The sequence below is a fragment of the Carettochelys insculpta genome, chromosome 23 (assembly GCF_033958435.1).
Source record: "Carettochelys insculpta isolate YL-2023 chromosome 23, ASM3395843v1, whole genome shotgun sequence".
NCBI classification, from domain to species: Eukaryota; Metazoa; Chordata; order Testudines; family Carettochelyidae; genus Carettochelys; species Carettochelys insculpta.
Genome location: NC_134159.1, coordinates 8,985,965 through 9,013,675, shown reverse-complemented (window position 1 = coordinate 9,013,675; position 27,711 = coordinate 8,985,965). Strand labels below are relative to the sequence as shown.

At 49.5% G+C, this 27,711-nt stretch overlaps 2 protein-coding genes across 5 annotated transcripts in view; one reads left to right on the top strand and one right to left on the bottom strand.

Moving 5' to 3' along the window:
- The window catches only part of PLOD1 (procollagen-lysine,2-oxoglutarate 5-dioxygenase 1), a 30,514-nt gene extending 19,923 nt beyond the window's left edge, over positions 1-10,591 (bottom strand). Inside the window, exon 1 of one of the 4 annotated variants that reach the window (XM_074975625.1) lies at positions 10,409-10,591. In XM_074975625.1, the coding sequence (XP_074831726.1) occupies positions 10,409-10,487 (79 nt within the window). In that variant the 5' untranslated portion in view covers positions 10,488-10,591. The remainder of the gene's footprint in view (positions 1-10,408) is intronic. The other 3 variants (XM_074975626.1, XM_074975623.1, XM_074975624.1) reach the window with 3 other exon arrangements.
- A 9,951-nt stretch (positions 10,592-20,542) lies between these two features.
- On the top strand, positions 20,543-26,884 carry KIAA2013 (KIAA2013 ortholog). The gene is made up of 3 exons (XM_074975850.1): positions 20,543-21,720; positions 23,358-24,211; positions 26,152-26,884. The coding sequence occupies exons 1-3, from the start codon at positions 20,733-20,735 to the stop codon at positions 26,167-26,169; spliced, it is 1,860 nt and encodes a 619-aa protein (XP_074831951.1). The 5' UTR covers positions 20,543-20,732; the 3' UTR covers positions 26,170-26,884.
- Positions 26,885-27,711: the final 827 nt, after the last annotated feature.

Genomic DNA, 27,711 nt, shown 5'->3' with positions numbered 1-27,711 from the left:
AGAAGTGGGTCCGTGCCACGAAAGCTCACCTAATAAATTATTTTGTTCGGCTTTAAAATGCTACTTGATTGCTTTTTCGTTTTGATCATCAGGACAGTCTGTGCTAGAAAGCTCAGACTTTCCTACATGGGGGGGCCCGCAAACTTTTTACGCCAGGCCCCACTTTCCATCCCTGCAATTAGCAGGTTCTGTCTAATGTAACCCAAACACTCAAAACTTTTGGTTTGGGTGATATGAGAAAAAAAAATCCAGCATGCGTAGGAAAACAAGTTTGTAGAATGTAAAAACTTTATCAATCAGTATATCTGTATGTGAACGGTGGTGGAATCTCCATACCTAGAGGTTTCCAAGTCCCAGCTTGACAAAGTCCTGGCTGGGGTGATTTAGTTGGGGTTCATCCCGCTTTAGGCAAGGAGCCGGACTCGACCTCTTGAGGTTCCTTGCAGCCCTAGGAGTCTATGATTCTATGAATACGCAGACATAAAAACAGTAACACATTTCCAACATTTTTGATGAGATGGATGACCCTAGACCTGGCAGTCGATCATGCTGCACCCCCCCCTTATAAAATTTCATGCCCTCCCCCGGGGGGATGCCCCCATTTTGAGCACCCCTGTCCTCGCAAATAGGAATCAGATGGCTGATGAGAAGGGATGCAGGTCTGGAATACCAGGCAGGGGTTGGGAGAAAGACAGTAAAGTCCATCTCCTGCTGTGAGAGCTGAAGATGTACATTAAAGCTGTGTCGACACGTAAGCGCCCTTTCGAAAGGGCAAAAATCGAAGTTCAGCTTTCGAAAAAGCGGCCATCGAAAGAGAGCCCCAGCTGCCGTTTTTCAGATCGGCGTTCTGACCTGCTCTTTCAAAGTGCTGTCGAGGTATTTTGAAAGAGAGCATCCACGTGGCTCCAAGCTCTCTTTTGAAAGAAGGGAGGCAGGAAACGCCACGGATGGGGTCCCAGGGCCGACAAGCCCTTCCGGGGCCACAGCCAGCCACCTCCTTTAAAGGGCCACTCCCGCCACTCTCCCCTCTGCACGAGCCAAGCGCTGCCCAGCCTGTCCCAGCCCGGCAGAGCCCACTCGTGCCCACCATGGAGGCCAAGCGACAGCTCCTGCAGGAGGACGCCCTCATCATGGATGCCCTGCTGGCAGTGCTGTGCACCCTCGTCACAGCTGCACCTGAGCTCATTGGGCGGCTGCAAGGTTCCCCCCAGGGCCACAGGGCATCACCCCGGGTGCCCCGACCCTCTGGACCCACCCCAGCAGCACCGACTGGTGGGAGCACATGGTGCTGGGGGAGTGGGGTGAGGAAGGTGGCTGCAGAACTCCCGCCTGTCGAGGCAGACCTTCGAGGAGATCTGCCACTGGCTCGCCCCCGCACTCCGGCACCACAACACCTGCATGCGGCCAGCCCTCACCCTGGAGAAATGGGTCACGACTGCCATCTGGAAGCTGGCCACCCCGGACTATCGCTCCGTGGGACAGCAGTTCGGGGTGGGCAAGGCCACTGTCGGGGCTGTACTTACGGCGGCAAGGTGGGGTCAGGTGGGTGGGGGGACTGGGGCAAGGGGAACCCTCCTCTGCAAGAGGCCGGATGGGGCAGGGGCTGGACGGGGGGGCGGGGATTGCACGGGCCAGGGGCCGGACAGGAGGGGGGCAGAATGGGCCCGAGGTGGGGGGCAACGGCCACCACACCCGCACCAGCGCACGTCCCCCTTCCCCCTCTGCAGGTCTTCAGGGCCATCAGTGCAATGCTGCTGTATAGGCTCATCCGCCTGGGGAATGTGGACAACACCATCGCCGGCTTCCAGGACCTGGCCTTCCTGAACTGCATCGGCGCTTTGGATGGTACACACATCCCCATCCGCGCCCCGCCACACAGCGCCGGCCAGTACGTGAACAGGAAGGGCGACCATTCGGTGGTGCTGCAGGCCCTGGTGGACGCAAGGGGCCGGTTCACCGACCTCTACATGGGTTGGGCCGGCCACACCCACGATGCCCAGGTCTTCCGGAACTCCAGCCTCTGCCGCCGCATGTGGGCCGGCACCTTCGTCCCGCAGAGGGAGATCCCCGTGGCGGAGGACGTCACCATGCCGCTCTGCATGCTGGCAGATGGGGTGCACGCCCTGCAGCCGTGGCTCATGAGGCCCTACACGGGACACCTTGACCCCACCCAGGAGGTGTTCGATGAGCGCCTTGACCACGCCCGCCATGGGGTGGAGCGGGCCTTCGGGCATCTAAAGGGGCGGTGGAGGTGTCTCCTCACCCGGCTGGAGGTTGGAGTCCCCAACATGCCCAGGTGGTGGGCGCCTGTTGCATCCTCCACAACATTGTGGAGGGAAAGGGGGACGCCTATGTTCCCGGTGGGGGCCCTCCGGCTGGCACTGTCTATGAGCAGCCAGGAGCCGCCCCCATCCGCCAGACCCACCAAGGCAGCCACCACATTCAAGAGGCCCTCAGGCAGGCCTTTGCCCATGGCCAGCTCTGACCCGCATGCACGCCCACATCCCAAGCACATCCATCACCCACCATCCCTGCCACCCCCACCCCCACCAGCACCACACGCGCACATCCACCAACCACCAGTCACCGAGGAGCACAGCACAGAGTGGTGAATAATAAAGAAACATTTATATAACTTGGGTGTTTGGAATAATATGTACGGGGGAAACCTAACTTGGAGAGGGGAACTTAACTTGGAGTGGGGTGGGAGGAACTTAACTTGGAGGGGGGCGAGGTGCTCATTCCAGGGCACGAGTGGTGGGCCGTGAACCCCATCGGCCCCTGGAGCCCCTGGGGTGCGGGGTCCCCGGCAGGGCCGGGGGGAGGGTGCTGGTACCACCAGCAAATATTGCCAGCAGGTGGGCTTGGTGGGGGCAGACTCGGTGGGGGTGGAGGGGGCAGGGCCAGCAGGGGGAGATGCTGGGGGGCCAGGAGGCAGGCCATAGTGGCCGTGTGCTCCCGCACAGCGTGGCCAATGCCCTCAAGGTTGTCCAGCAGTCTATCCCAGGCTGCCCTCGGCCACTCCATGTCAGCCCAGGTGAGCTGGAGTTGCTCCTCGGCCAGGCGCTGGGTGGCTGGGTCGTCCTCGGCCCTCTGGGGGGCCCTCCTGCCACGGCCCCAACGGCGCTGTGCCTGGGGTGGAGTCCGGACACCTCCAATAGCTGCGGGTGGAGAGGAGGAGAGCATGTCAGTAGTGTGCCCCAGACAGAGGGGATCTGGCTGTGGCTACCTGCCTGAGCCCACCCCATGGGGCCCCCGCTCCCCCAAGGGACACTGACCCCTCCAGGGAGCACCAACCGGCCCCCCCCCAGGACTGGGCCTCCCAGCCTGGGTGTGATTCCAGGGGTCTCTCCCGCAGATGGCCCTTCCTGGCCTGCGGTGCACGGGCCCTGGGCGCCGTCCAGCACCGACCAGCTGCCACCCCGTGCGGCTTGCGGCACTGTCCACTGGGGGCGGGTGCTGGGCCTCGCTGGTGTGGCACCGTGGGGTGCTGCATTCCATGTGGGGGCTGGCCTGTGTGCAGCCTGGGACCGCTGGTTCCGTGTGCGGGCGCCTAGCCGTTGCATTGCCCCCACCCTGTGGAGTAGGTGTGCGCCCCTCCCTGGATGTACCTGAGGGTCCCCCGGCAACATCCGAAGATGTCCGGCCCTTGGTGGCCCAGCTGGAGGAGCGGGAGGGAATCACAATGGTCAGCTCCCCCTCCTCGCTCGTCAAGTCTGTGGTCTCCTCGCCCTCCTGGGTCCCCGATCCTGGCTGCTCCTCCTCCTCCTCCTCCGGCTGCAGCTCCTCCCCGGAGGTGTCCAGGAAAGCCACAGGGGGTGAACTCTCCTGGGGCCCCAGGATGCTCCGTAGCTCCCTGTAGAAGGGGCATGTGGCTGGTCCTGCCCCGGAGCGTCCGGCCTTGGTCCCTGGCCTGGGCATATACCTGGAGCAGCTCTTTTACTTTGGAGCGTACCTGCTCCGTGGTACGCTCCGGGTGGCCCCTTGTGTGGAGGCCCATTGCCAGGCGGCCAAAGGCTGCGGCATTGCGCCGCTTGACACCCATGTGGCGCAGGACCTCCTCGTCCTGCCAGAGGCCGAGGAGGTCCCAGAGCTCCCACCCCATACGGGAGGGGGCCCTTTTTTTTTCCTCCCCCTGGGAGGGCTTGGAGAGGGGACCATGGGGCTCTCCAGGGGGCTGGCTGCTGGCCACGTGGGTGCTGGCGTGTGGGGCTGGAGCGCACGTGCAGGCTGCTCCTAGCACACTCTCAGCTTCCTGCCACGGGTTTCCTGCATGTGTGCGGCTTTAAGGCAGCTGAACGCAGTGACCATAGAGCCCCACTGCTGCCGGCTGGAGCGGCCCCGCGCTCCAGCTGACCGGCGCCATGGTGGACCTGTATTTCAAAAGAGCGGACTGTGGAGCGTACCCTTTTGATTTAGTATTTGGAAATTTGTGTAAAAGGGTATTTGTGTACCCTTTTGATTTAGTATTTGGAAAGGGAGAGATCTTCCTGATACGGGATCGGGGTTTGGATTTCAAAGTGTGCGCCCTGTTCTTTCCATTTTTTTTCGAAAGATGGGTTTACACGTGTGGATGCTCCTCCCGCTCTTTCAAAAAAGGGCCATTTATTTTGAACTTTTTTGCACATGTAGACACAGATTAAATGTATAAGGCAAAATAATTTATAGCAGCCCACTGCTATGTAGCTATTCCAGTGACTTTATCAGAGGCAGCTGCTCTGCAGCTATGCTCGCCTGAATTCTCTCCTGGGATCGAGGATCTCAAACCAAACTAATATGGAATTTATTTTCATCTACCTTCCAAAGCCAGTCAACAATCTTTTCTGGGACTTGCAGACTAGTTGTGCTGCACCAGATGGCCACTCTAGGAGGGCTGGCTCCTGCTGCATGGCCAGGGAAGAGGTATCATATTTCGGAGCAAGAAAAAGACCTCACTGTGTGCAGCACATAAATTAATCAGAGCAAGAAAAAGCCAGTGCAGTATCCCAGTCCTCCCCACTGGGCAGAATTCCTCAGTCAAGATTCCCCTTTGGTTTTGATCTGGAGGGAAGGAAAGACTGAGGGACACAAGGCCTTCATGTCTGTGCCAAGAGACTTCAACTGCAGGCAGATTTTTCTACCCCCGGGGCATTTTTTTCAGACCAGTCCTGGAAGTCTTAAAGCTGAGCTGTACAGCTTCCATCCACCCTTCCCCCTTTACCCCTTCCTTCCTCTAACTTACTGCTGCGAGTGAATGTTGGCTTCCTAAGCCGCGGGAACAGCCCTTCTCTTTTCTCTATAACTCACAAAGCCCTTTGCCGTGTTCCCCAAATGCTCTTCTCTTTCATCATCGCTGTTTCAAATCTGAACTCGTGTCTCCTTGCATAAATCACTCAGAGCCAGCTCCGCAGCTGGAAGTCAACAGAATTTTCACTTCCTCTCTCCAGAAACACTGGTTCCCCTCTGCAAAGCAGAGTCAGCCAGGCTCAGCAACACAGAGGGCTACTCGGACAACCAGAAAGCTGAGAAGTTAGATATTTGTACAACCACAGGGTACAAAGCAACATGGATCCAGCAATGCCGACAGTGCCCCAGGGCAAGCTGGGATTGGGACCAGCTCTGTGCCCCAGAAGGGGCAAAGTCTTGGGCAGTCAGCCCTTAGTGCTGATGGGATCATGGAACTGACCCCGGTCCCACCCCAGAGCTGCGCAGAGCAGCACTGCCACAGCACAGCAAAAGGACCCAGAGCTTCAGGCACCACTGCTGCCAAAGTAGCAGCGGCAGCAGTTGGAAGTCTGGTTCCCTTTGACACACCAGGCCCTGGAGCAACTGCCTCATTTGGTCCCCCATCATGAGTTCTGCATGGATCATCAAATCAGACACTGGACTTAGATTCACGAGACCTGCACTCTGCCTCCCTGTGACCCGCACTGTGATTCTCTGGGCCTCTGCTTTCCCATGTGTAAAATGGGCATACAATGCTGCCTAACCTTTCTAAAGCATTTGGAGCACTGTGGGTGAAAAAAGTTATGTAAGGCAAAAAAATCATGACAGAGAGGTAACTTTTAGATCAATAATAAATGCAAACAGCAATGCTTGTCCGGTGGACTTAAGTTTCTCCATTGAATAGTCAGCATCTGCTAGCTGAGGTAGTTCAGCAGTAACAAAGTTAGAAATAAACACCTTTTCCCTGAACCTATAGTGAGAGCACAGCTGCATTTTAAGATACCAAGGGATAGTTAGCCCTAAGCTTTACTTTAGAAAGCATTACCGTAAGGCTTCCTAATAAAAGCCTAAGAAAATACCACTCAGCCCAGACACAATTAGTAAAATCAATGCCCAATTCAACATCTGAGAATTGAACTGCCACATTCAGTTTAATTGTAACACTTTCATTTTTAGCAGATAAGCCAAATAACATACAAATAGTACCTAGACCTTACAGAAAGGTGGGCCTCCAGGTGCTTTACAGAGCGGGTAGGACGCATTATCCTTATGTTACCAGTGTTAAAGCTGAGGTTCAGAGAAGGGAGCAGATTTTTCTTAAGTCCCTGCAACAAGTCCATGGCAGGATGGGAAAAGAACTCATTTCAAGCCCCTTGTCCAATCCAATACAACACACTGAATCCTGCATACAGCCCACACTTCTGTTCCTGGCATGTCCTGTTAATAAAATCAGTGGGAATCTGGGATGCACAAGGAATTCAGAATGTGACTCAAGATTTGCACAGCATTGCTAGCCTCACCCTAAGGATTCGCCTACGCACCAAAGTGGTTGTGCTTTAACTGTGTGTGTCTTATGCTAGTACTGTTTGTCACCAAAGTGTGGGGAGCCAGCAGGCCCTGTATCCCCATGTGTAGCCAGATGTGACTCTCAGCCAGCAGGTAGAATAGAAGGGTTACTAGTTGACAGAGACACAGCATAGAACAGACACATCAGCTCCGAAACCAGAAGCCGTCAGTACAACCCATCTGGGGCAGGGAGTACCCCAGTCCAGTCTGACTCATACACACAGATCAGCCTCCCGCTCCCCTCAGGCCAGCTCCACCGCTCTTTGTTTACATCTCCCTGCACAGGCTGCAAGCAGCAGCAGCCTCTGTGTGCATATAAGGCCAGTGGGACAGCCGCAACAGTAAAAGTTACACCTGAAATTCCCATCACCATCTAGGGACTCATCTATACTTATCGGGAGATTGACCAGCATAGGAGTTCAATTTCACATGTCTGGTAGAGATGTGCAAAATCAAACTATCTAGAGTCAACAGGAAAAACTCTTCTATCAACCCCTCGCAGTGAGGGCAGCCAGGTGAGTCGATTGGAGGTAAGACGATTCTAGCTACGCAATTGCCATAGGTAGAACTGCATCTCTGCAATCGACTTACCTGCCTAGGATAGACCAAGCCTCAGTGTTTGGTGCAGTACCTGGGGAAACTGAGGTACACATGTGGGGTTTACTCTAGGACCAAAAAACCCACATGCAACGACATGGAGTCCCTTAAAATCACCACAAGGCAACTAAAACCCCCACTTCACCACACTGTCAAAGCAGTACACACCACCCTCAGACGTGCATGGTTACACAAGTAAAAAGGTACTTATAGCAGATTAACTTATTCCCACTAATTCAGGGGAACAAAGTAAACAGAAGAGCCCTTATTACCAGTACAGTTTGGTTTTCACTGGGGGCTGACCAATTTAACTATTTTTCTATAAAAACAAAAGTAAAATAAAATCATACTAACTGAAATAGTTGAACCTCCCCAAACTGGCACTCTCTTGTCCGGCAACTTTTGTGGTCCAGCAGGACCACAGAAGTTACTGGGTCAGAGATCCTGGGTTGGAAGGTAAGTAAGGGCAGCTCAGTCACATTGGGCAGGGGAACCCAGCAGGGCTTGTGTCCCTGGCCAGAGGCAACAGCTGGCTGGAGCCAGCCTCCCCAGGGCCAGGGCTACACTCAGTGCCTTTGGGGCCAGGACCAGACAAGCAGCCTGGCCGATTGCTGAACCAGGCACATGCAAAATGCCAGTTCAGAATGGCCAGTTCAGATCCAGGCTCCAGGCCAGGGCCATGCTGGCAGCTCAATGGCCAGAGCTGGCGCCTGCAGGGCCAGAACCTTATCTGGCACTCCACCCTGTGCCGGAGCTGCCCTCTACAGGGCCGAAGCCATGTTGGCAGCCCAGTTGGGACATAGCAGGCGCCCACGTGGCCAGGACCACAGCCAGGTTCAGGGCCATGTTTGACAGTCTGGCAGGGGCTGGAACCAGCCTCCACAGTTGGCAGCCTGATGCGGCCCAGCAGGGGCCAAGGTCTGGGGAGGAGGTAAGGGGGCCTCGGGACTCGCAGTGTCGGGGAAAGAGGAATGGGCAGCAGACTGGAGTGGGAGACCTCCCTTTGTCCAGCAAATTCCCTCATCCAGTACCAGTCAGGTCCCCAGGGTGCGGGACAAAGAAGGTGCAACCTGTGCAAAATCTGTGCAAAGAGCAGGCCTAGCTCTTTTTAATATGTTTACACTTTCAGAAGGTGAGACACAGCCTTTCCCAGGTAGGCTCCTAGTTTAAATCCAGACTGTGATCGGTGATCCAAACACATCACCATCCGGTAGCTGTCAGAGGTGAAATGAACTGGCAATCTCAATCAGACTCGGATCTGGGCACAAAGAAAGGAGTCCTCATCTGTATTTGAAGAGAGGACATTGGCCTCTGGAGCTGTTGTTCTGCAAATTAAATCAGGAATTTCCTGCTAACTCCCCCTCAGTGTCTGGCCCTTTGTTAATTTCAGCTTGTGCCACCTGGTTTAGAGCTAGTATTTTTTGTCAAAACTTTTTTCCCCCCTCAAAAGAATGCCCATTTGTCAAAAGCAAACTGTTTGTGGAATAGGTCGGTCTTCACAAACCTCCTAATGCAAAACATTGTGGGAAAAGTAAAAGTTTGGATATGGTCAAAACATTGCTTTTTAACATTTTGAGTTTAGGAAAATTAATTCTGGAAGGTCAAAATGACTATTTGTTTTGTTATTTTAAAATTTTCCACCCGGAGGGTTAAAACAACAACAAGGTTAAAATATTTTTAATAAAAATTACCTAACGAGATTATTCCTATCACCCTGAACGGATTTTATTAGCTTTTTTCATTTGCAAAAGTTGTCATGATTTTGACTTTCCATCCTAATTCAAGATAGGGAAATTTGTGGAATCCTGAAAATTCCCTTCTCATGATTTTTAACCTTTTTTTTCCCCCACAACTTGCAGTTATATGCAACTAGATCAAATCACATCTTTGCTGCAACTTCTTTAATGAAAAAAAATGTAATTATCCAAACTGCTCTTCAGAGGCATAAGGCATGAATTTCTATGATCCCTGTACTGATCTTCAATACCTTTTGCAATTATTCTGAATTTAACAAAATATTTTAGAGCAAAGGTGTGCAAAGTGTGGGGTGGATGCCCTGGGGGTGGGATGTGAAATTTTGTACGGGATGCACAGCACGATCGGCTGCCAGGTCTCAGGCTCATTCATCTAATTAAAGATATCAAAGTATGTTACTGTTTTTATGTCTGTGCATTCACATTTCTATACCAACTAATAAAGTTTTAAAATTTTACAGACTTATTTTCTCACATGTGCTGAGAAAGGTTTTTTTTTCTCATATGAACACAACCAAAATTTCCATCGGTTTGGATTACATTAGCCAGGTTGTGGGGGAGGCGGCCTGCTAATTGCAGGGACAAAAAGTGGGGCCCAATGCAAAAAGTTTGCTCACGGCTGTTTTAGAGATTCATTCACCAGCTGTATACATAGGGATGAAATGATGGTCTCTTCTGATTGCTCCGGACGCTACATAATCACATGGGCACCCCAGGGCTCCAACCCACTGAATTTACAGATCCTTGTCCAGGTGCACCATAGGAGTGTAACAGTCCAGACAACCAGCTGTGTGATGCAACAGAGGTCAGTGGCTGAACCATAGGCACTTCCCTCACGCTGAGTAGTACCTTAAGCTCATATTACTCATTCTGTGCTGTGAACACTGACTGCAGGCTGGCTGCTGTCTGGGAGCTCAGATCTGTCTGCCCAGGAAGTGCTAGCCCCAGGCTGCCAGGTCCCAGATCTCTCTGGGCAGGGGCTCCTGGCCCCAGAATAATTGGGCCCACGTCTTTCAGGGGTGGGGGCCCTGGCCCAGGCTGGCGGTGCCCAGAGCTCTCGGGACAGGGGGCCCTGGTCCAGGCTGGTCAGATCCCAGCTCTCTCGGGGCAGGGGACCAAGGGTAGGCAGTGCCCAGATCTCCCGGGGCAGGGGGCCCCGGCCCCGGCCGGCGGCGCCCGGGTTCTCCCGAGGGAGGGAGCCCCGGCCCGGCTGGCGACGCCCGGGTCTCTCGGGGCAGGGGGCCCCGGCCCGGCTGGCGGTGCTTGGAGCTGTGCCCCCCTCTTACCCTCCTGCTTGGAACCGCAGCTCCCCTCCGCGACCAGCAGGGCGAGGAACAGCCCGCGCAGCAGCCCTTGGGGCACCATGTGGGCGACGTGCGCAGCTCTGGGCTCACCGAGCGGGCGCTGCCTGCAGCCGGGACCCAGCCCTGCACACTCCCGGCGCTGCGAAGCTCTCGCTGCCACGCACTAAGCACGCCCCCGGGGGCCCCGCCCTGCAGCCCCGCGCGGCTCCTTCCTCCAGCCCGGCCGCCGGGGGCGGGGCGCGGCGCTGGCGCCTGGGACTGAGGCCCAGCGCGCAGGCAGCTGGCAGTGGCGTACCTGAGAGGGTCGGGCTGAGCTGCGGGCAGGAACAGGGGACATTTCGGGTCCCTGCTCTCCGTGCACAATACGGATCCCCCAGCTTGTCCCCCAGGCGACGGGCGTTTGCTGGGGCCTGGTTCCTGGCGTGACCACACTGCACGTGTGCAAACGTGAGGGGCTGATGGGCACCTCTGTAGGACAGAGCCGCAAATATCCTTAGGAAAAGAGGACAGCTGGTCCCCCTCCTAGTCTCCAACTCTGCCTTGAAACCTCTGGGGGTTCCCTGCCAGTCCCAAGCCTGGGTGGAGGCGGAGGAGGGTTGGTCAGATGAGGGTCAAGGCTCTGACCGTGAAACAATACGAATGAAATCCGCTGCCCGTACCACGAGCTGATAAAAGATTGCGGCTTGAACGTCGCCTGACTAAACATGTTGGGTCGATAAGCTGAGTACTGAAAGAAAATTCCAACTAACACCTCTGCTGTCAATTGGAATGTGGAACGTCCGCACTCTGTGGGCGACTGGAAAGTTAGAGCTGCTTCGAAAGGAGGTGGAGAGATACCGACGCAATATACTTCGACTGGCAGAGATGGGTTGGATGGCATTGGGAGAGATGTGCAGTTGCGAAGTCATTTGGTCAGGGAACGAAACGAAGCACGAGGCAGGAGTTGGATTCCTTCTTAGCAAAAGAGCTAGAGGAGCATTGTTAGGATACAAACCGGAGAGCCGAAGAATGATGGCAGCAAGATGCGAAGCAAAACCATTAAACATCTGGGTCATTCAGGTGTATGCACCCACGTCGGACAGTGGGGAAGAAGAAACTGAGTTATTTTATGAAGACTTGACAAAGATGAGGAGGAGATACCGACGAGATGTGTTGATCACCAGAGGGGATTGGAATGCGGAGTTTGGAACAGATAACAAAGGTTGGGAGAGAGTCATGGGAAGGTTTGGATATGGAGAAAGAAACGAACGAGGTGAGAAACTACTAGCGTTTGCTCTGGAGCACGAGATGGCGATCTGCAACATGAGATTCCAACAAAAGACTGTAAGAAGTGCACATGGTGATCAAGTAACAGGAAGTCCAAGAACATGTGAGATAGGATCTTGATAAAAAGAAGATGGGTAACATCAGTACAGCAGTGCCTAATTTTCTAAGGAGCAGATATAGACTAGGACCACAGTCTAGTGATCTCAAACATCAAGCAGAAACTCAAGAGAAAGTATAAGAGACAGTTTAAGAAAAGAAGAGACATGGCAAGGCTAGGTAAGGAAGAAAGAGGGAATGCATACAGAGCAGCACTTTAAAGGATAAGGAGTGCAGGCACAGAGAAAGACCTAGATAAGAAGGTCAAAGGGAGATCAGCATAGACAGGATCAAACTAGAGAACATACAGAAGTTCATGTATCTGGGAAGTAACATAACGAATGATCTGGGCTATAAGAAGGAAATAGCAACTAGAATAGTGAAAGCAAGAGCAAGTTGCAAGGTGATGGGTCAGATCTGGAAAAGCAAAGCGAGTAGCTGAGGAACAAAGCTGAGCATCTTAAAAATGTGTGTGTTCAGGAGCATATTGTATGGATGTGAGACATGGAGAAGGGTATTGGCATTTGAGAGGAGTTGTTAGTGAAAGATCCTGAGAACAGGATGGATGAAAGTCACCAACTAGGAATTATAAAGGAAGATTCAGCTGAAAGAACCTACTGCATAAAGTTATACCAGTTACAGCTATTTGGGCATATCTGCAGAATGAACAGCGAACCAAAAATTGAGACCCTGGTAATCAGCATAATGGACAGTTCAAATAGGAGAGGCAGACCCCACAGAGAATGGGTAGATGATGTAGTAGATTGGTGTGGAAATAGTCTACAGAGACTAAGCCATTCCACACTGGATAGGGAAAGATGGAAGGAAGTAGAGAGGGAGGCACTGGACACTAACGGATGCTGAGCACACGATTGATGATGATGACACTAATGGTCTCCAGTCCCTCTCCCTGAGCTGGTGCTTGGCAAGCTGTGCACCATGGGCCTAATCTTGCCCCAGTGGTAGTTGTGTCTTTACTTTTTGGCAACAGGATCTGACAATTGTTTGCACTCCTGCCAGTACAGCGCTATCTCCAGATCTGAAGAAGTGGGTCTGCCCCATGAAAGCTCATCACCTAATAAATTGTTTTGTTAGTCTTTAAAGTGCTACATGACTGCTTTTCTGTTTTGTTAGGATCAGACATGTCTTCCAGGCTGTACCCCTACCCCCATTTCAGGGGAACTTTATGGACACATCTTTTCATAGATTCTGGTCTCTTTCAGCATGAAAAATGCTACACAGCAATCATAGGTATTGCTACTTAGAAATGAATGAATATGGCAGAGTTCGAATGTGACCCAAGAGATCTGGGCACTGCCAGTGTGGGTCAACTTTACAAAAGTGTCTGTGTGTGTTGGGGGAGTAAGAGAGAGTCTTCAGAGCAATGTGGGGTTTTGCTTTGATCCCCCTATGCTCTGACCCTGAAGAGTGTAGCAGGAATGAAATAGTAATAAAAAGCACCAAATACAGGGCTTACATTGTCAGCACCCCCCACTATAAAAATTGCTCCAGCCTCCCTGTGTGTGGATTTGTAATGAAGGAGGTGAGGGAAGTGAAACATTTAACTCAGAAGTGACCAAACATTTTACATTGGGCTCCACTTTCCATCCCTGCAATTAGCAGAGGCCCCTAACCTGTCTAATGTAACCCAAAGTGATGGAAATTTGGGTTATGTTCATATGAAAAAAACCCTTTCAGTAGTGTAAAAAATAAATTTGTAGAATGTAAAAACTACTTATTAGTTTATGAATGTGAAACTATGAAATTGTATGTCCCCTGCGGGGGCCTACCCCCACTTTATGCAACCCTGATTTAACTGTTTTCATACATGAACCACTCAAAGCAGGAGGAGCATTTCCTCCATAGTCTCATCTAATGCATAGTTATCATGTAATCGTAGGAGCTGGAACGAAAGGTGCTGTCAACCCCTGGCTTGAAGTATTTTCCACCATATACACATGATGCAGTTTGATTCAGTGTGTCTCCTCACCCTCAGGGCAATACAGCCTTGGAATTATGAACACCAGTGTTAAGACCAGACCAGTCAACCACATACTTCGTTTGGAACCAGAAATACACAATCAGGCAGCAACAGAAATGACTGGGGGAAAAAAAACACACCGTACAGTACTGTGTTAAACATAAACTACTAGTTAAAAAGGTAAAGCTACATTTTTCTTGTAGATAGTGAAGTTTCAAAGCTGTAGTGAGTCAATGTTCACGTGTAAGCTTTTGAAAGGACAGCCATAATGTTTTGCAGAATCGTATATTTCGGAGGTACAAAAAACCTTCATTCCCAAAATGTTTGCAACTCTGAGGCTCTACTGTTTGCAAATTGTTCCAGCTTCCCTCCATGTGGTTTTAACAGTCATTAAGTATGAGAAAGTTGCAGCAGAAACAGATTACACATAGCTTTGGAATTTGGGGGTCATTATTAAACTCTTTCCTTCCATCTGTCAGTTCATATTAGTCATTTCTGACTAGCGTAGTACAAAATCTGTTACAATACACACATAACTATGTAGTGTGTTTCATCAGCTACCACTCACTGCTGATTTCCCTTTTTGCTTACATTTATTTTATGTTTATCATTAAGAAAAGAACCTGTTTAGTTCAGCCTCTTGCAGGCCTACTTAGTTCTGTAACATGACTATTTTATTGGTTTGGCTTAGCCTTATTGGTGTAATAAAATACATTAATTTCAAAGGATTAGGTGGGGGTCATGGTCATTTTTGTAAAGTACTGTTTATCCCTTCAGCATATAAAAAAAGATGTGGTCTTAGGCCTGGTCTACACCGCAGAACAAAGTCAATCCCAGATACGCAATTCTGGCTACACAATTAGCATAGCTAGAAGTGATGTATGGTAGAGTGAAAGCAGCCAGACAGAGCAAGTGTCAGGAAATGGATGGTGTGTGTCAGGATATAACCATCAGAGTAATGGGTCAACAGCGGGGTTCTTCCTGATCACAAAACACACAGTTGTAAATGAGAGAAGAAAGTCCTAAAGACAGCAGGATTGGATCACAGTATACTATCTTTAGGAAGGCAAAATAAACCTGTAATTAATTGGAATTTTAATTTCCTAAGGACTCCGGACCTCTGAGTGGGAAACCTAGGAAGCAAAATCTTGAAAAGGAAGAGGAAGGATGAAGTACATCAAAGATATCTGAGAACATAGAGTCTATAATTCTATATCTAGTGGGAGCATTCAGTTTTGCTTCAAGAATACTGGCAACCTTGATACCTCAACAAAGAGCTAAAACTCTGAATTTATTTGTGCAACTGAAGTAAACACCTAAGTATTTTAGATCCCATTTGATTTCATTCCCTGACCTTAGAGTAGGGATTTTCTCAAGATAGTTGAGCAACCAGAAATGTCTTCAGTATAAAACAATGCCTCATGTAGCAGTATGTTGAGATATGGACTCGTCCTAGAGGAGAGAAAACAAACAAGCAGTCATGTAGCACCTGAAAGAGTAACAAAATAATTTATTAGGTGATGAGCTTTTGTGGGCCAGGGAGAGGTAATTACAGGGACCTGCTGCCTCAAACCTGCCTCGTCTCATTCATTTTGAGATTTATTTAACTTGAACCAAAACGCACGATCCCAAGCAGCTCAAATCCATCAATGCCCCCCAGCCTGTGAGTGACCTATAAGTGCTACTGTAATTTGAATACTGAGTAAATAACAATAATAATAAAAATCTCTCTCCAATAGGGCAGATCCAAACCACCAGATCTGAACACCCCAAACACTGGCAAAATTTGGATCTGGATTTCAAGCTTCTACAGTCAGGGAAGTTCAGATCCACATCTTTGGTTTGGCCCTTTGCATATAGATTTAAATTTCAAATCTGTAGTTCAGGTTTGCAGTAAGGTGTGAAGTTCAGATCCAGGTTTTGATTCAGCACTTATATGGATTCATCTCCACAGTTCCTCTTTAGATTTTTGGAACAGGCCTTTCTCTCGTTTTAAGGTATTTTAAATATCTCCATTCCAAGATGAGAGATTTCTCCATGCATTTAAAACCTGAATATGTCCTTGTTTAAAATCTCCCCTTAATTCAAACTGTCCCTGCTTGGAAGCCTTGCCTGCATTCTACAGTTATACCAACCATCCCACAACAGTTCGTATTTCTTGCTTGAGTCTATGTTTGTCCTGCTCTTTGCCCTCCTGTTGGAATTGCCCGACTGTCTTTTTAAACAGCAAGAGCTGCCAATGCAGATGTTCCAGTGAGTACGTGCAATGCGTGCATGTGTGTGAAGCATCAGCTTGCCAACTATTTAAAGAAACAGAACTCAGTTTTAATAGGTCCTCAACTGAATGAGTGAATATTGTGGATGAAAAATCAAGGCCCTATTGAAATCAAAGGGCATTTTACCACTGACTTCTTGGTACTGGGATTTCTCTTTCCATTTTCTGAAATGGTGGCCATGCCATAAAGTCAGCAATGTATTTATTTACAAAGATGAAGCCAAGAAAATTTCCTCCCTGCTTTTCAGTCATTAACTGTCTATTCCCTGGCACTAAAAGGTTAATTTCCCACCCAGTGAACACATTTACTACCCCACTTCTGCTCATATTTGTCTCTGATTTGTACTGTCATTTGCAAAGTATATCGCAAAGTACAACCTGGTTCTATCTGTAGCTTCAGTCACAGCATAAATCTTTTTTCCCCCTTCTCTCAACAGTGTGAGCAAATATTTCAATCTAGCAGAAGAGCTTCCAGCCTTTTCTCCCTTAGCTATATTGGTTCTGCTGGGAAAACAGGAATAAAATATAATTAAAAACTTGCATTATGAGAAAAAATTATTTTGTCAGTACAGTCAGCAGAGTTCAGGAGGCAAAATAAAATTCTCTCTTTAAAATGTGGTGATGACTCCTTGGATAACATGTTGCCTGGTACAAATGGTACCATGAATTCATGATGTTGCCAAGAATTTTATCTAAAGTATCTTCAGCAGTACAGCACCCTCCATGTGGGGGCACTGAGAGCTGGTCTACACTGGCGAGTTACTACACTGAAACTTGCTGTCCTTAAGGGGTGATTTTCCATCATCATTGGGTTCGTCTACACTGGAACTAACTTCAAAGTTAGGCACTACATCGAAGTAGCCAGCAGAGAGTCTACATACATTTTCCCTTTCTTCAAAGTTAACTTCAAATTCCTTACTCCATTCCCAGGAATGGAGTAGTGCCCTACTTTGAAGTTTAACTTCAGAGCAGGGCGTGTGTAGGCGCTCAACTTTGAAGTGAGCAAATTTGAAGTTATTTTTGTAGTGTAGACATAGCCCATGAGTGAGAAAATTTCAACACAGTAACTTGCCTGTGTAGAAAAGCTCTTTATCTCTGACACCCCTTCCTGCACCAACTAGACATTCTCTGGAGTAACATCATCCCCGTAACAACCAAATTTCAATGAAGAGCTGCCTGACCAACTTTAATTTTATACGTGAAATAATTCTTTTTGCCTTGCGACAGGTGTAAAATCTCCAGAAACTACAAGAAATGTATTTATAGAGCAACTTAAAATGAAACGACTGAAATAGTTTTCAAGTGGCTCAGTTAAACCAGCTGCTTAAACATTAAATTTCAGACCAAGATGCAAACTGGTTGAGATCTAAACTTCTACAAAGTGAGATTTATAGTAAGAAGTTGGTCGTAATATAGCAGGGCTGCTCTTGGTAATGCGCCATCTACAGGGCAGTAACAATACCCACTTTATATTACAAGAAACCTACTGCCAAGTTGGCTGCTTGATTTTGGCATGTACCTACCAAGTGCCAGGTAGCCAGACAACAAAACAGATTTTATCAATTACTAATGACACAATCCAGTGGATAGAACTGCTGCGTGTGGCTCTTGCTTATTACCATAGCAGAGATTTATGGTCACTGTGCTGGATGTTGCTCTTTGCACACCTGAACTCACGGTGCAACCACCTATTTAAAAAGTTGAGATGGTCTGCACTGCTCCCCTGGCAACCACCTTCACAGAGCCAGACACTGGCCTTTTCCATTAAACACACAGTCAGCCTGGCACTGTGCTCCTATCCCACCACACCCACTGTGGTACTGGCCCCGCACTCTCACTTCCCCATCACACCCACAGCTTGGTATTGCTTCATTCCATCTCCACATTCTGGCACTGTGCCCCCAACCTGGCACTGTCTCCATCCCCATCCCCACACAAGAATGACCAGAGTAAGTCAGACCAAAGGTCCACCTAGCCCAATATCCTGTCTTCTGACAGTGACCAATGCCAGATGCCTCAGAGAGTGTGAACCGAATATGTAACCATTAAGCGATCCCTCTCTTCTCATCCATTCCTATTCATCCTGGCTAACAGCCATTGATGAATATATCCTCCGGGAATTTATCAATCTCTTTTTTGAACCCTGTTAAAGTTCTGGTCTTCACAACATCCTCTGGCAGGGAGTTCCACAGGACTACCGTGCACTGCATGAAGAAAAACTTCCTTTTGTCTGGTTTCTTACGTTATGGGAATAAATAACTTTTCCATATTCATTTTTTCACATCAGTCATGATTTTATAAACTTATCTCATAGCCCCTTTTAGTCAACTCATTTCTAAGCTGAAAAGTCCCAGTCTTTCAAATCTTTCTTCATATGATGCCTGTTCCAAACCTCTAATCCCTTTTGTTGCCCTTCTCTGAACCTTTTCCAATGCCAATGTATCTTTTTTGAGATGAGGCGACCACATCTGTAACTAGTATTCATGCTGCATGGGCAGGTTTATATAGATTAGATATTCTCTGTATTACTCTCTCGCTCTTTTTAAATGATTCCTAATATTCTGTTTGCTTTTTGGACTGCTGCCGCACATTGAGCAAATGTTGTCAGAGGACTATTCGTGAGTCCAAGATCTCTCTCACGTGCGAATAGCTAAAATAGTCCCCATCATTCTGTATGTATAGTTGGGATTATTTTCTCCAATGTGCATCACTTTGCATTTATTTATGTTAAATTTACCTTGCCATTTTGTTACTCACTAAGATTTGTGAGATCTTTTTGAAGCTCTTCATGGTCTGCTTTATTCTTAACTATCTGGAGCAGTTTAGTATCATCATCAAATTTTGCCACCTCACTGTTTACCCTTTTCTGCACACCATTTATAAATAGGTTGAACGGACTGGTCCCAGTACAAACGCTTAGGGAACATCACTAATTACCACTTTCCATTCTGAAAACTGACCATTTCTTCCTGTCCTTTGTTTCCTGTCTTTTAACCAGTTATCAGCCCATGTGAGGACCTTCCCTCTTATCCCAAGACAACCAGCCACTTGGCCTCCCACAGCCTGGCACTGCCTCTCTCCCATCACACCCTGCACTCACTCTGGCACCACCCTGCCTCCTGTACTATAACCAGGTGGGCACTGTTCTGCCCCCATCACACACCCAGCCTGGCACTGCCCTGCTCCCTGGCACACACCCAGCTTGGCACAGCCCAACCCCTGCCACACTTCCAGCCTGGCATTGCCCCACCCTTGCCCCATCCCCACCCCTTGCACAGCCTCGCCCACATCTGTAAGGTGACCATCTGTCCCATTTTGGTCAGGACAGTTCCACACTTCAGGTGCCAGGAAGGGGTCCCAACTTATTTTCACAAAAGGACTAATTGCCCTGTATTCACACCCACTGCTGAGCTACCCTTTCCCCCATATTAGCACAGGTGCAGCGGCTGGCCAGAGAGCACTTACTCAATGGCCATATGTACAGACCAGAGAGGGAGTCAGCAGGGGCCATGACACAGCAGGTATGTGATGGCACAGAGGGTTGTGTGTCGCCTTTCTAAGACTTTAATGGGCCCTGGTTTCCCCAGCAGGGGAGACGCCCCTCCCCAAGGCAGAGCTGCCACCCCTTCCTGGCTCCCAGGGGCTCAGGGAATCTGGGAGGTCTCACCAGCAGGGCTGCTGCCCCTTTCCCAGCTCCCTATTCCCCTCAGGCTGGGGAAGCTGCGAGCCACACCAGCAGGCCTGCAGACCTGTTCACAGCTCTCCATGGTTTGGGGAAGCTGGGAGCTTCGTCTGCTGGTTTGCAGCCCTGGTCCCAGCTCCCTGTGGCGTGGGGAGAACCTGGGCACCTCACCTGGGGGTGGCAGCCCCTCTCCCAGTGTCCAAAGGTGTGTGGGGCTGCTAGGGAGGTTCCCTGCAGGGCAGCAACCCTGTTCCTGGTGCACGGTGTCATGGGTCAGCTGGTGAGCCCCTCCCCCTCTTTAGGGCAACTGCCCCTGCAACCCGGGAGTTCCCCATGGGGTGGCAGCCCTGTACCAGCGTTCTGTTGCATAGGGCAGCCAGACAGCTGCATTTGCTTGGCAGCCGCACCAGGGAAACCACCCCTACCCCTACCCCTACCCCCACCCCCACCCCCACCCCCAGAGTGCCCCATATTTGGCCTTGGGAAATGTGGTCACCCTACAAATCACACACCCCGCCTGGCACAGCCCCGCCCCTACCCACTCCTCCCCCCCCGCTTCTGGCAAAGCCCCGCCCCTTGCCATACATCCCGCCTGGCACAGCCCCGCCCCTCCCCCCTCCCCCCCCCGATTCTGGCAAAGCCCCGCCCCTTGCCACAAATCTCGCCTGGCGCCGAACTCTCCAGCTCCCCCCCTCCACCGCCCAAAGGGCTAAGCCCCGCCCTGTCTGTCGTAAAGTGTCGGGCTCTGGGGTAGTTTCCCCTTTCCGGCCGCGGCAGCGCTTTGCGGCAGGTCGGGTGGGGCGGAGCGGGCAGGCGGAAGGGGGCTGCGGACCGGGCGCTGGTTCTAGGGGCGCGGCTGGCAGGCGATGTGAGCCGGCGGGCGAGCGGGGAAGGCGCGCAGGCCCGGGTATGAGGGCCTCCCGGCGGGGCGGCTGGTAGATCAAGGCCGAGGACAGGCCCCGGGCGAGTGCAGGCCTCTCCGGGCGCCCGCTTCTCCCTGCCCCCCATGTGGCTGCAGCAGCGGCTGAAGGGGCTCCCGGGGCTGCTCTCCAGCAGCTGGGCCCGGCGCCTCCTGGCCCTGCTCGGTTTCCTGCTGGTGGCCTACTGGTACCTAGGTGGCGCCCGGCTCCGCCTGCCCTGGGGCGCCGGGGAGCCGCGGGGCGGGGCGGTCGGGCTCTGCCTGCAGGCCGAGACGCGGGCCTGGACGGCGCTGGAGGAGCACGGCGATGCCCTGATGCTGCGCCTCCCCGGGGACGGCGGCCGGGAGGGGCCCCCGGCCATAGTGGGCAACGGCTACCTCTTGCTGGACATCTCCTCCAACCGACTCTGGGTGTCAGCGGGCTCCTCCGCAGCCGGTCCAGCTCACGCCACCGACTATCCGGCGCTGGTAGAGCTGAAGGCAGTGAGCGGGCAAGCTGAGGCCGGGAGCGCAGCGGTGGTGCTGAGGGACGGGGCGGTGCGGCAGGTACGGTGCATCCAGAGCGGACAGGGGGTGGCTGCAGTGCAAACCCCTACCCGCGACTGTGTGACAGTCAGAGAAGAGCTCCTGGCTCACCGCAGCCGGCCCCATCTATACCTGCAGCGGATCCACATTTCCAACCCCACTGAGAGAGTCACCGCCTTTGAGGCCTCTGCCCCGTCCTCCTCCTCTTCTCAAGGAGCTAGATTTGCCACCAGTCTGGAGAAGGTGGGGGACCGGCAATTCCTACTGTCCTCTGGTCGGGTGCTCCTTACTGGCACCTCCAAGGTGATGCTGGTCGTGGTGGCTGCCAAGAAGCTGGTGAACCGGTTGCAGGTGGCACCCAAGTCTCAGTTCCATGACACAGTACTATCTGTGGTGTACACCTCAGAGCCCATAGAGACCTCCAGATTGGAGGAAACCTTCAGCAAGTTGAGGGAGATGGCAAAGAAGGAGATGCTGGAGGTGATGCAGATGGGAGTTGAGGACCTATTCCAGGAGCACCAGCAGACTTGGTCTGATTTGTTTATTTCAGGTAAGGAGAGCTAAGTTCACTTGAAAAGCAAATAGGGAGAGCACCCTCTTTTTGCATTAATCAGCAAGCCCAACCTCCAGCACTGAGGTCACTTATGAAGCATTTTGACTTGTGAAATTTCATCTTCCTTATGAGGCAGTAAGAACTTGAAACATCCCAACTACCCCTCTTACTAATGCTTTTTGCTCTGCACACTTCAAAGCATTATTAAAATTCTCTCCTCAGCCTCTCTTTTGTTAAGAAATGGCTTGACTTCTAGTCCCTGCTGTGGATCTGCCACTGATTTGGTGTGTGGTCAAAGCAGAGGCCAAAACTAAGTAGCCTCGCATCCTGACTGCCCTGTTTGAGAACCTTAGGGTAGGGTTTTTTTGTTTGTTTTTTAAATAAAGGGAAGTTCTTAGCATCTATAGTTTTCATTGACATTAATGAGGGTTGAATACTAAGAAGCTCATTTAATATAGCTGGAACAGACCTTGAGGTCTTATCCAGCCCTGTGTACAGAAGCAGAGACAAGTACATCTAGTCTAGAGCATCCCTGGCAGCTGTTTTTCTGACTCATTCTTAAACTTCCAGTGACAGGCTTTCAAGGGAGATTGTGGAATCCCTATTCCAGTACTCTTACCATTAAAGTTATGACATTTTCCTAATATTTACCTAAAATTTTCTGGCTGCAGATTAAGCCCATTACTTCTTAATCAACTTTAAATGGACATGGACATGAACAGTTAATCACTGATTTAATTTTTGTTTTGTTTATACCAGGCCTTAACATATCTGAAGACTTAACATCATAGAATTGTAGGGCTGGAATGGACCTTAGAGCATGTAGTGCAGCCCCCTGCCCAAAGCAGGATCAACCCTAACAAATAAGTCCAGCCAGGACTTTGTGAAGCCAGGATTTAAAAAACTCTAGGGATGGAGATTTCACCACCTCTCTCGGTAACACATGCCAGTGCTTCACCACTCTTCTGGTGAAATAGTTTTTCCTAATATCAATACTTAAGTCTTCCTTTCCCAAGACTAAATAAACTCTTCCCCCCACCTTTCCTCAGAGGTAATCTGTTGTTACAGGGTAGATATCAATTGTGGAGATCAGTAGGATGAAGCTACAAAGTACCAAAATAACTCTGGTAAATTACAGTTTGTAAAACCTTGTAGAAAGGCATGGAAAGTCCAATTACATTATCAAGAAAATGAGTCACTGTTACACGTATATCCACAGTGTGTCAGACCAGCAAAGTTACTTATGACAATTCAATAGCAGACACTTCTAACCGAGGACAGGTTAATAGTCCTGTACTTGTTTTAGACTAACTTGGCAGTAACCAACCACTGTATCAGTTATGGGAGTGCCTTCCAGGCATAATAAATGGACATGATCAAGTTCCCTAATTTGTTCCACTCATGTCTGTGTTTTCAAAATAAATTAAAATGGAAGATATCAGTCAGAAATGGCTGAGCACTGGCAGGCAATCAGCAGTTCCTTCACTGTGTTGTTTCTTGTCACACCGATACCAACATATGTGTAGCTGTTGGCACTGGTGTCTGCAAACCCGAACTTCCTGTTTTCTCTGTTTTAACACTTACCGTCACACCAGTCGATCAACCGGAGCGATTTTTTTTGTTCTGTGTTGCAGGGGTCGAAATGAGAAAGATCACAGATTCCCACACGCCGTCCAGCAAAACCGTCAATATGACTCTCTTCTATGTCCTATCTTGCATGCCAGCTCCTCTGCTGGATCCGCTCATTAGTGGTGAGGACAGAGAAAAAATGGAAGGCAATTTGAACTATGCTGACCACTGCTTTAGCGGTCATGCAACCATGCATGCAGAGAACCTGTGGCCCGAGAAGCTGTCCAGTGTTCCTCAGATCCTGCAGCTTTCAGACTTGTGGAAGCTGACTCTCCAGAAACGGGGATGCAAGAGCCTGGTGGCAGCTGGGGTCCATGGACTCATGCAGGGGATGGTGCTCAGCTTTGGAGGCCTTCAATTCACAGAGAACCATCTCCAGTTTCAGGCTGACCCGGATGTGCTTCACAACAGCTATTCCCTGCGTGGGATTCACTATAATAAGGACCTGATTAATCTGGCTGTTCTGCTCGATGCTGAAGGGAAGCCCTTCCTGCATGTGTCTGTGAAGTTCCAGGACAAGCCAGTTAGGTTGTATGCCTGTGAGGCAGGCTGCTTGAATGAGCCTGTGGAATTGACCTCTGAGCTTCGAGGTCACACCTTCCCTGTCATGGTGACTCAGCCTATTACGCCATTACTTTATATATCTACTGACCTGATCCATCTGCAGGACCTGAGACACACGCTGCATCTGAAAGCTATCCTGGCCCATGAGGAGCACATGGCCAAGCAGTACCCAGGTTTACCCTTCCTCTTCTGGTTCAGCGTGGCTTCCTTAATCACCCTCTTCCACCTCTTTCTGTTCAAACTCATCTACAATGAATACTGTGGGCCAGGAGCCAAGCCACTCTTCAGGAGTAAGGTATAAAGCTGACACGCTCAGCTGCTATGCTCAGCTGCTTTCTTGGGAGCCAAGTCATCAACCTAGTTTTCATCAGGTGTTCCTAGGGAGGTTCTCTCGGGTTTTGAATGAGTTTTGAGTCTGTCTTGAAACATTTGATGCGTACATGCACTTGTACCGGAAAGGTGACTCTCTTCTGGCAAGACAGTAGGATTAGCTGAGGGAGACTACAAGGAGTAGGGCTCACTTAACCATTAACAAAATAAATCCCTTATTATACGTTGCAAAAGCCTTTGGCTGGCTGAAGTTTAAACAGACGCCCTCTTTCACTGTAGCAGCTTGGAGACTTGTTCTGTATTAACACCACACTTGCAGCAGCGAGACCAGATGGTGTTTGTTATACAGTTCTACCATAGTGGAATGCGAGCAACAAAGCTGTTGTACTTTTTCCATGGAGTACTCTGAGTCCTGCTGTTGTGTGAGCATTGCTTGCACGCTTGGCTGTTGGAGTGAATTGTGGAGTTGGAAATTCACACCAATGCAAGTGCTTGTCCTAGTACAGATGGTCCAGATGTTTATTTGTTGTGTCTCTGGATAAATATGCTGGACTTGTCAGTGTGTGGTTCTCAGTGAATGTCCCCTTTACCAGTCTCAATTTGGATATGTGCTAACCAGTGTTAGTCCTCCTGCTATTTAGAATAAATATGCAGCCATTCTGAAGGCAAGACAGAGTGTTCATTCCTGACAGTTGGGGATTTTGGGGTCCAAGATTTGTTGTACATAAGGGCTTTCGTTACTTGGTTTACTCTGTTACCTTGAGATGAGTGGCCAGCATAGGGCGCTGTAAGCCAACGGCAGCAGTAGACAGCATGGAAACATTGCAGAGGAGAGACGAGAAAACTGATTCTCCTGCTCTTAGTGCCAATACTTTCTACTTATGCATCACTGGCATAGAGGGAAGATGAAAAAAATAGACTGACTTGCTGTATGAGCCAAGTGCGCTGTTCAAAACCTGTCCAGAGGATCAGTTGTTTGACTTAAGTACAGACTTGTCATGTATATTTATTAATAAACAGTCATCAAATAGAGACATGCTCAGGGGAAACATTCTGGCTTCAGGTTGTCCTGCTTTTACTAAATCAGAAAAGCAAGTCACAGGAAGGGTCGCTGAGGCTGGACCAGACACTGGACTTCATGCTCACCAAATAAGAGTGCACTAGAGAGGGACTTTGAAGGAGATTCTGTAATATGCAAGTAACTTATTGGCTTCCTGCCAGCTGTTGGGAGACTGATCCTGAGTGGTGCTGAACACTTGCAGTCCTGTCAGGGATTGGGAGTTGAAGATGCTCGAGCAGCTCTAGTGGCCAGACTCAAGCTAGACATAGGAAGATATAGACTTAATTTACAGATAAAAGAAATCTGCAAACAGCTGCAGTGTTTCCCCAGGTGTTACCCAGAGATCATGATCAGAATACTAATGCAAAGGGGAAAATGCTCAGGAAGTCATTTGTATTGTGGTGTTTTCTACTGCATCTGGAACTCAAGCTGGCCCATGATCCTTCTTAACTCACTGTCTGTATCTCTCTCTGCCTTTGCTGTTGGAGGATCAGGGAGACTCACCTTTTGCCTTTTACATAATGGATTGTGTTCACCATAACAGCTTACTAACACTGACACATCCATCAGAATTACTGAGAAACTACACAGCCATAGACTTGGAGCTGAGTCAGCATCGGTTTCTTGCATTGGTGCTCTTTGCTTTGCAAAGAGTCATGCAACGTAGAGCAGATTAGCTCATTCATTGTGTTGGGCTGGAGCCAGCTACAGCGAAGATGGTGCAAAGCTTCTGTGGTCTAATGACATATCAGTGCAACAGACAGGGATGAAATGAAATCTGTTGCTGAAGTGTAATGTTTCTGTAGCCGTAAGCAAGATAACACCTTCTTTTATTAATTGCACAGGAAGATCCCAGTGTCTGAGCAAGTGAACTAACAGTCCTGCTTTAAGCCTCCGTTTGCACAAGACACCTAATGCCCGACAGTTCTGCGCCTGAGAACAAGGACCTTCTGAAAGCAACAATCCTTTTGTGCCTTGTTAAGAGGGGAATCTGCGACTTGGAAAGTTTATGGTTATTCAAGGGTATACTTTAGAATCTCATGTATCACTAAGGTGTCTTTTTGCTGTGTAACATTCAGTTCCATCAGATTAATCCATTTGGTGAGAAATACTTGAAAATATGATGAGTCCTTTGATTCTTTTTCAATTAACAGGAAAATAAAGAATGAACATTCCCTTCAGAATTAACCTAAATAGAAAACTAACTCACCATCACTTCTCCTTTCTAGTATGCATTTTAATTTATTGTACTGTGGGACAGGTGGGTTGGAGAGGGTATTATTTTGCATTCAACTTTGATAGTAAATAAAATCCACTTAAACTGTATATATAAATGTTGGTAACAGGGTTATTTCAGCCACTGTGATTGTAGAGTGCTAAATAATCAGTTTAATGAAGTGATTTGTGGGTTCAATTTGAAAATGCTGACCTGTCAATTTCCTCTTCTGAGCATAATATTGAAGCTTTGTTCATTGATGTATTCTGGGTATGGGGGAGGCGTCCTACTTTGTAGTGATTTGAAGATTGGTTTTAAAATACCAAAGTTGTTGTTTTTAAATAAATACCTTTCAGTCTAAACCTGTTCACTTTTCTTGAAGAAAAAGAAACTCATAGTAGATTTTAATAAGTATTAGAGGGGTAGCCATGTTAGTCTGTGTCCACAAAAGCAACAAAAAGTCCAGTGACACCTTATAGACTAACAGATTCTTTGGAGCATAAGGTTTCATAGGCAAAGACCCACCGTTGCATGTGATGAAGTGGGTCTTTGTCCACAGAATCTTATGCTCCAAAAATCTGTTAGTCTGTAAGGTGCCACAGGACTTACTGTTTTTGTAGATTTTAATGTTGAGGTTTTCAAAGCAGTCCAAGGAATTTAAACATTTTCCATTCATTTTATCTTGGGCTGAGCAGGACTTTCCCTAAACTCACAGTTTTGGATTGTGGCAGGCTTAGGGTACAGGTAGGGGGTAACTAGGGTGTGCATGTAGGGAGGATAGCTGGGGCTGGGTGTGGGCAGAGGGATCGCTCCGAGATCAGGGCGGGTGGTTGCTGGAGTTGGGTGCGGGCAGAGGGAGAGCTCCCAGAGCAGGGCGCAGACCAAGGCTGTACTCTCATTGACCCAGGCAGCAGAATGGAAGAATCTGCTGGATTAGAAAACAGAGAGGACAAAAGCTGGACTGAGGCAGGGAGCCTGAGTGTGTGAAGAGTGGTACTGAAGGCTGATGGGAGGGAAGAGGGTTCTGACCAGCTGGGCACAGAGATGTAGATGAGAAGTGAGGTTACGTGAGAAGGCAGTAGGGACTGGGAATGAGAACAGGGAGTGGAGACGTAAGGGCAACCAATCAGAGAGTGAGGGAGACTGGCTGGGAAAGCAGACTAAGACAAGAAGCCCCTGTGGTTGGAGA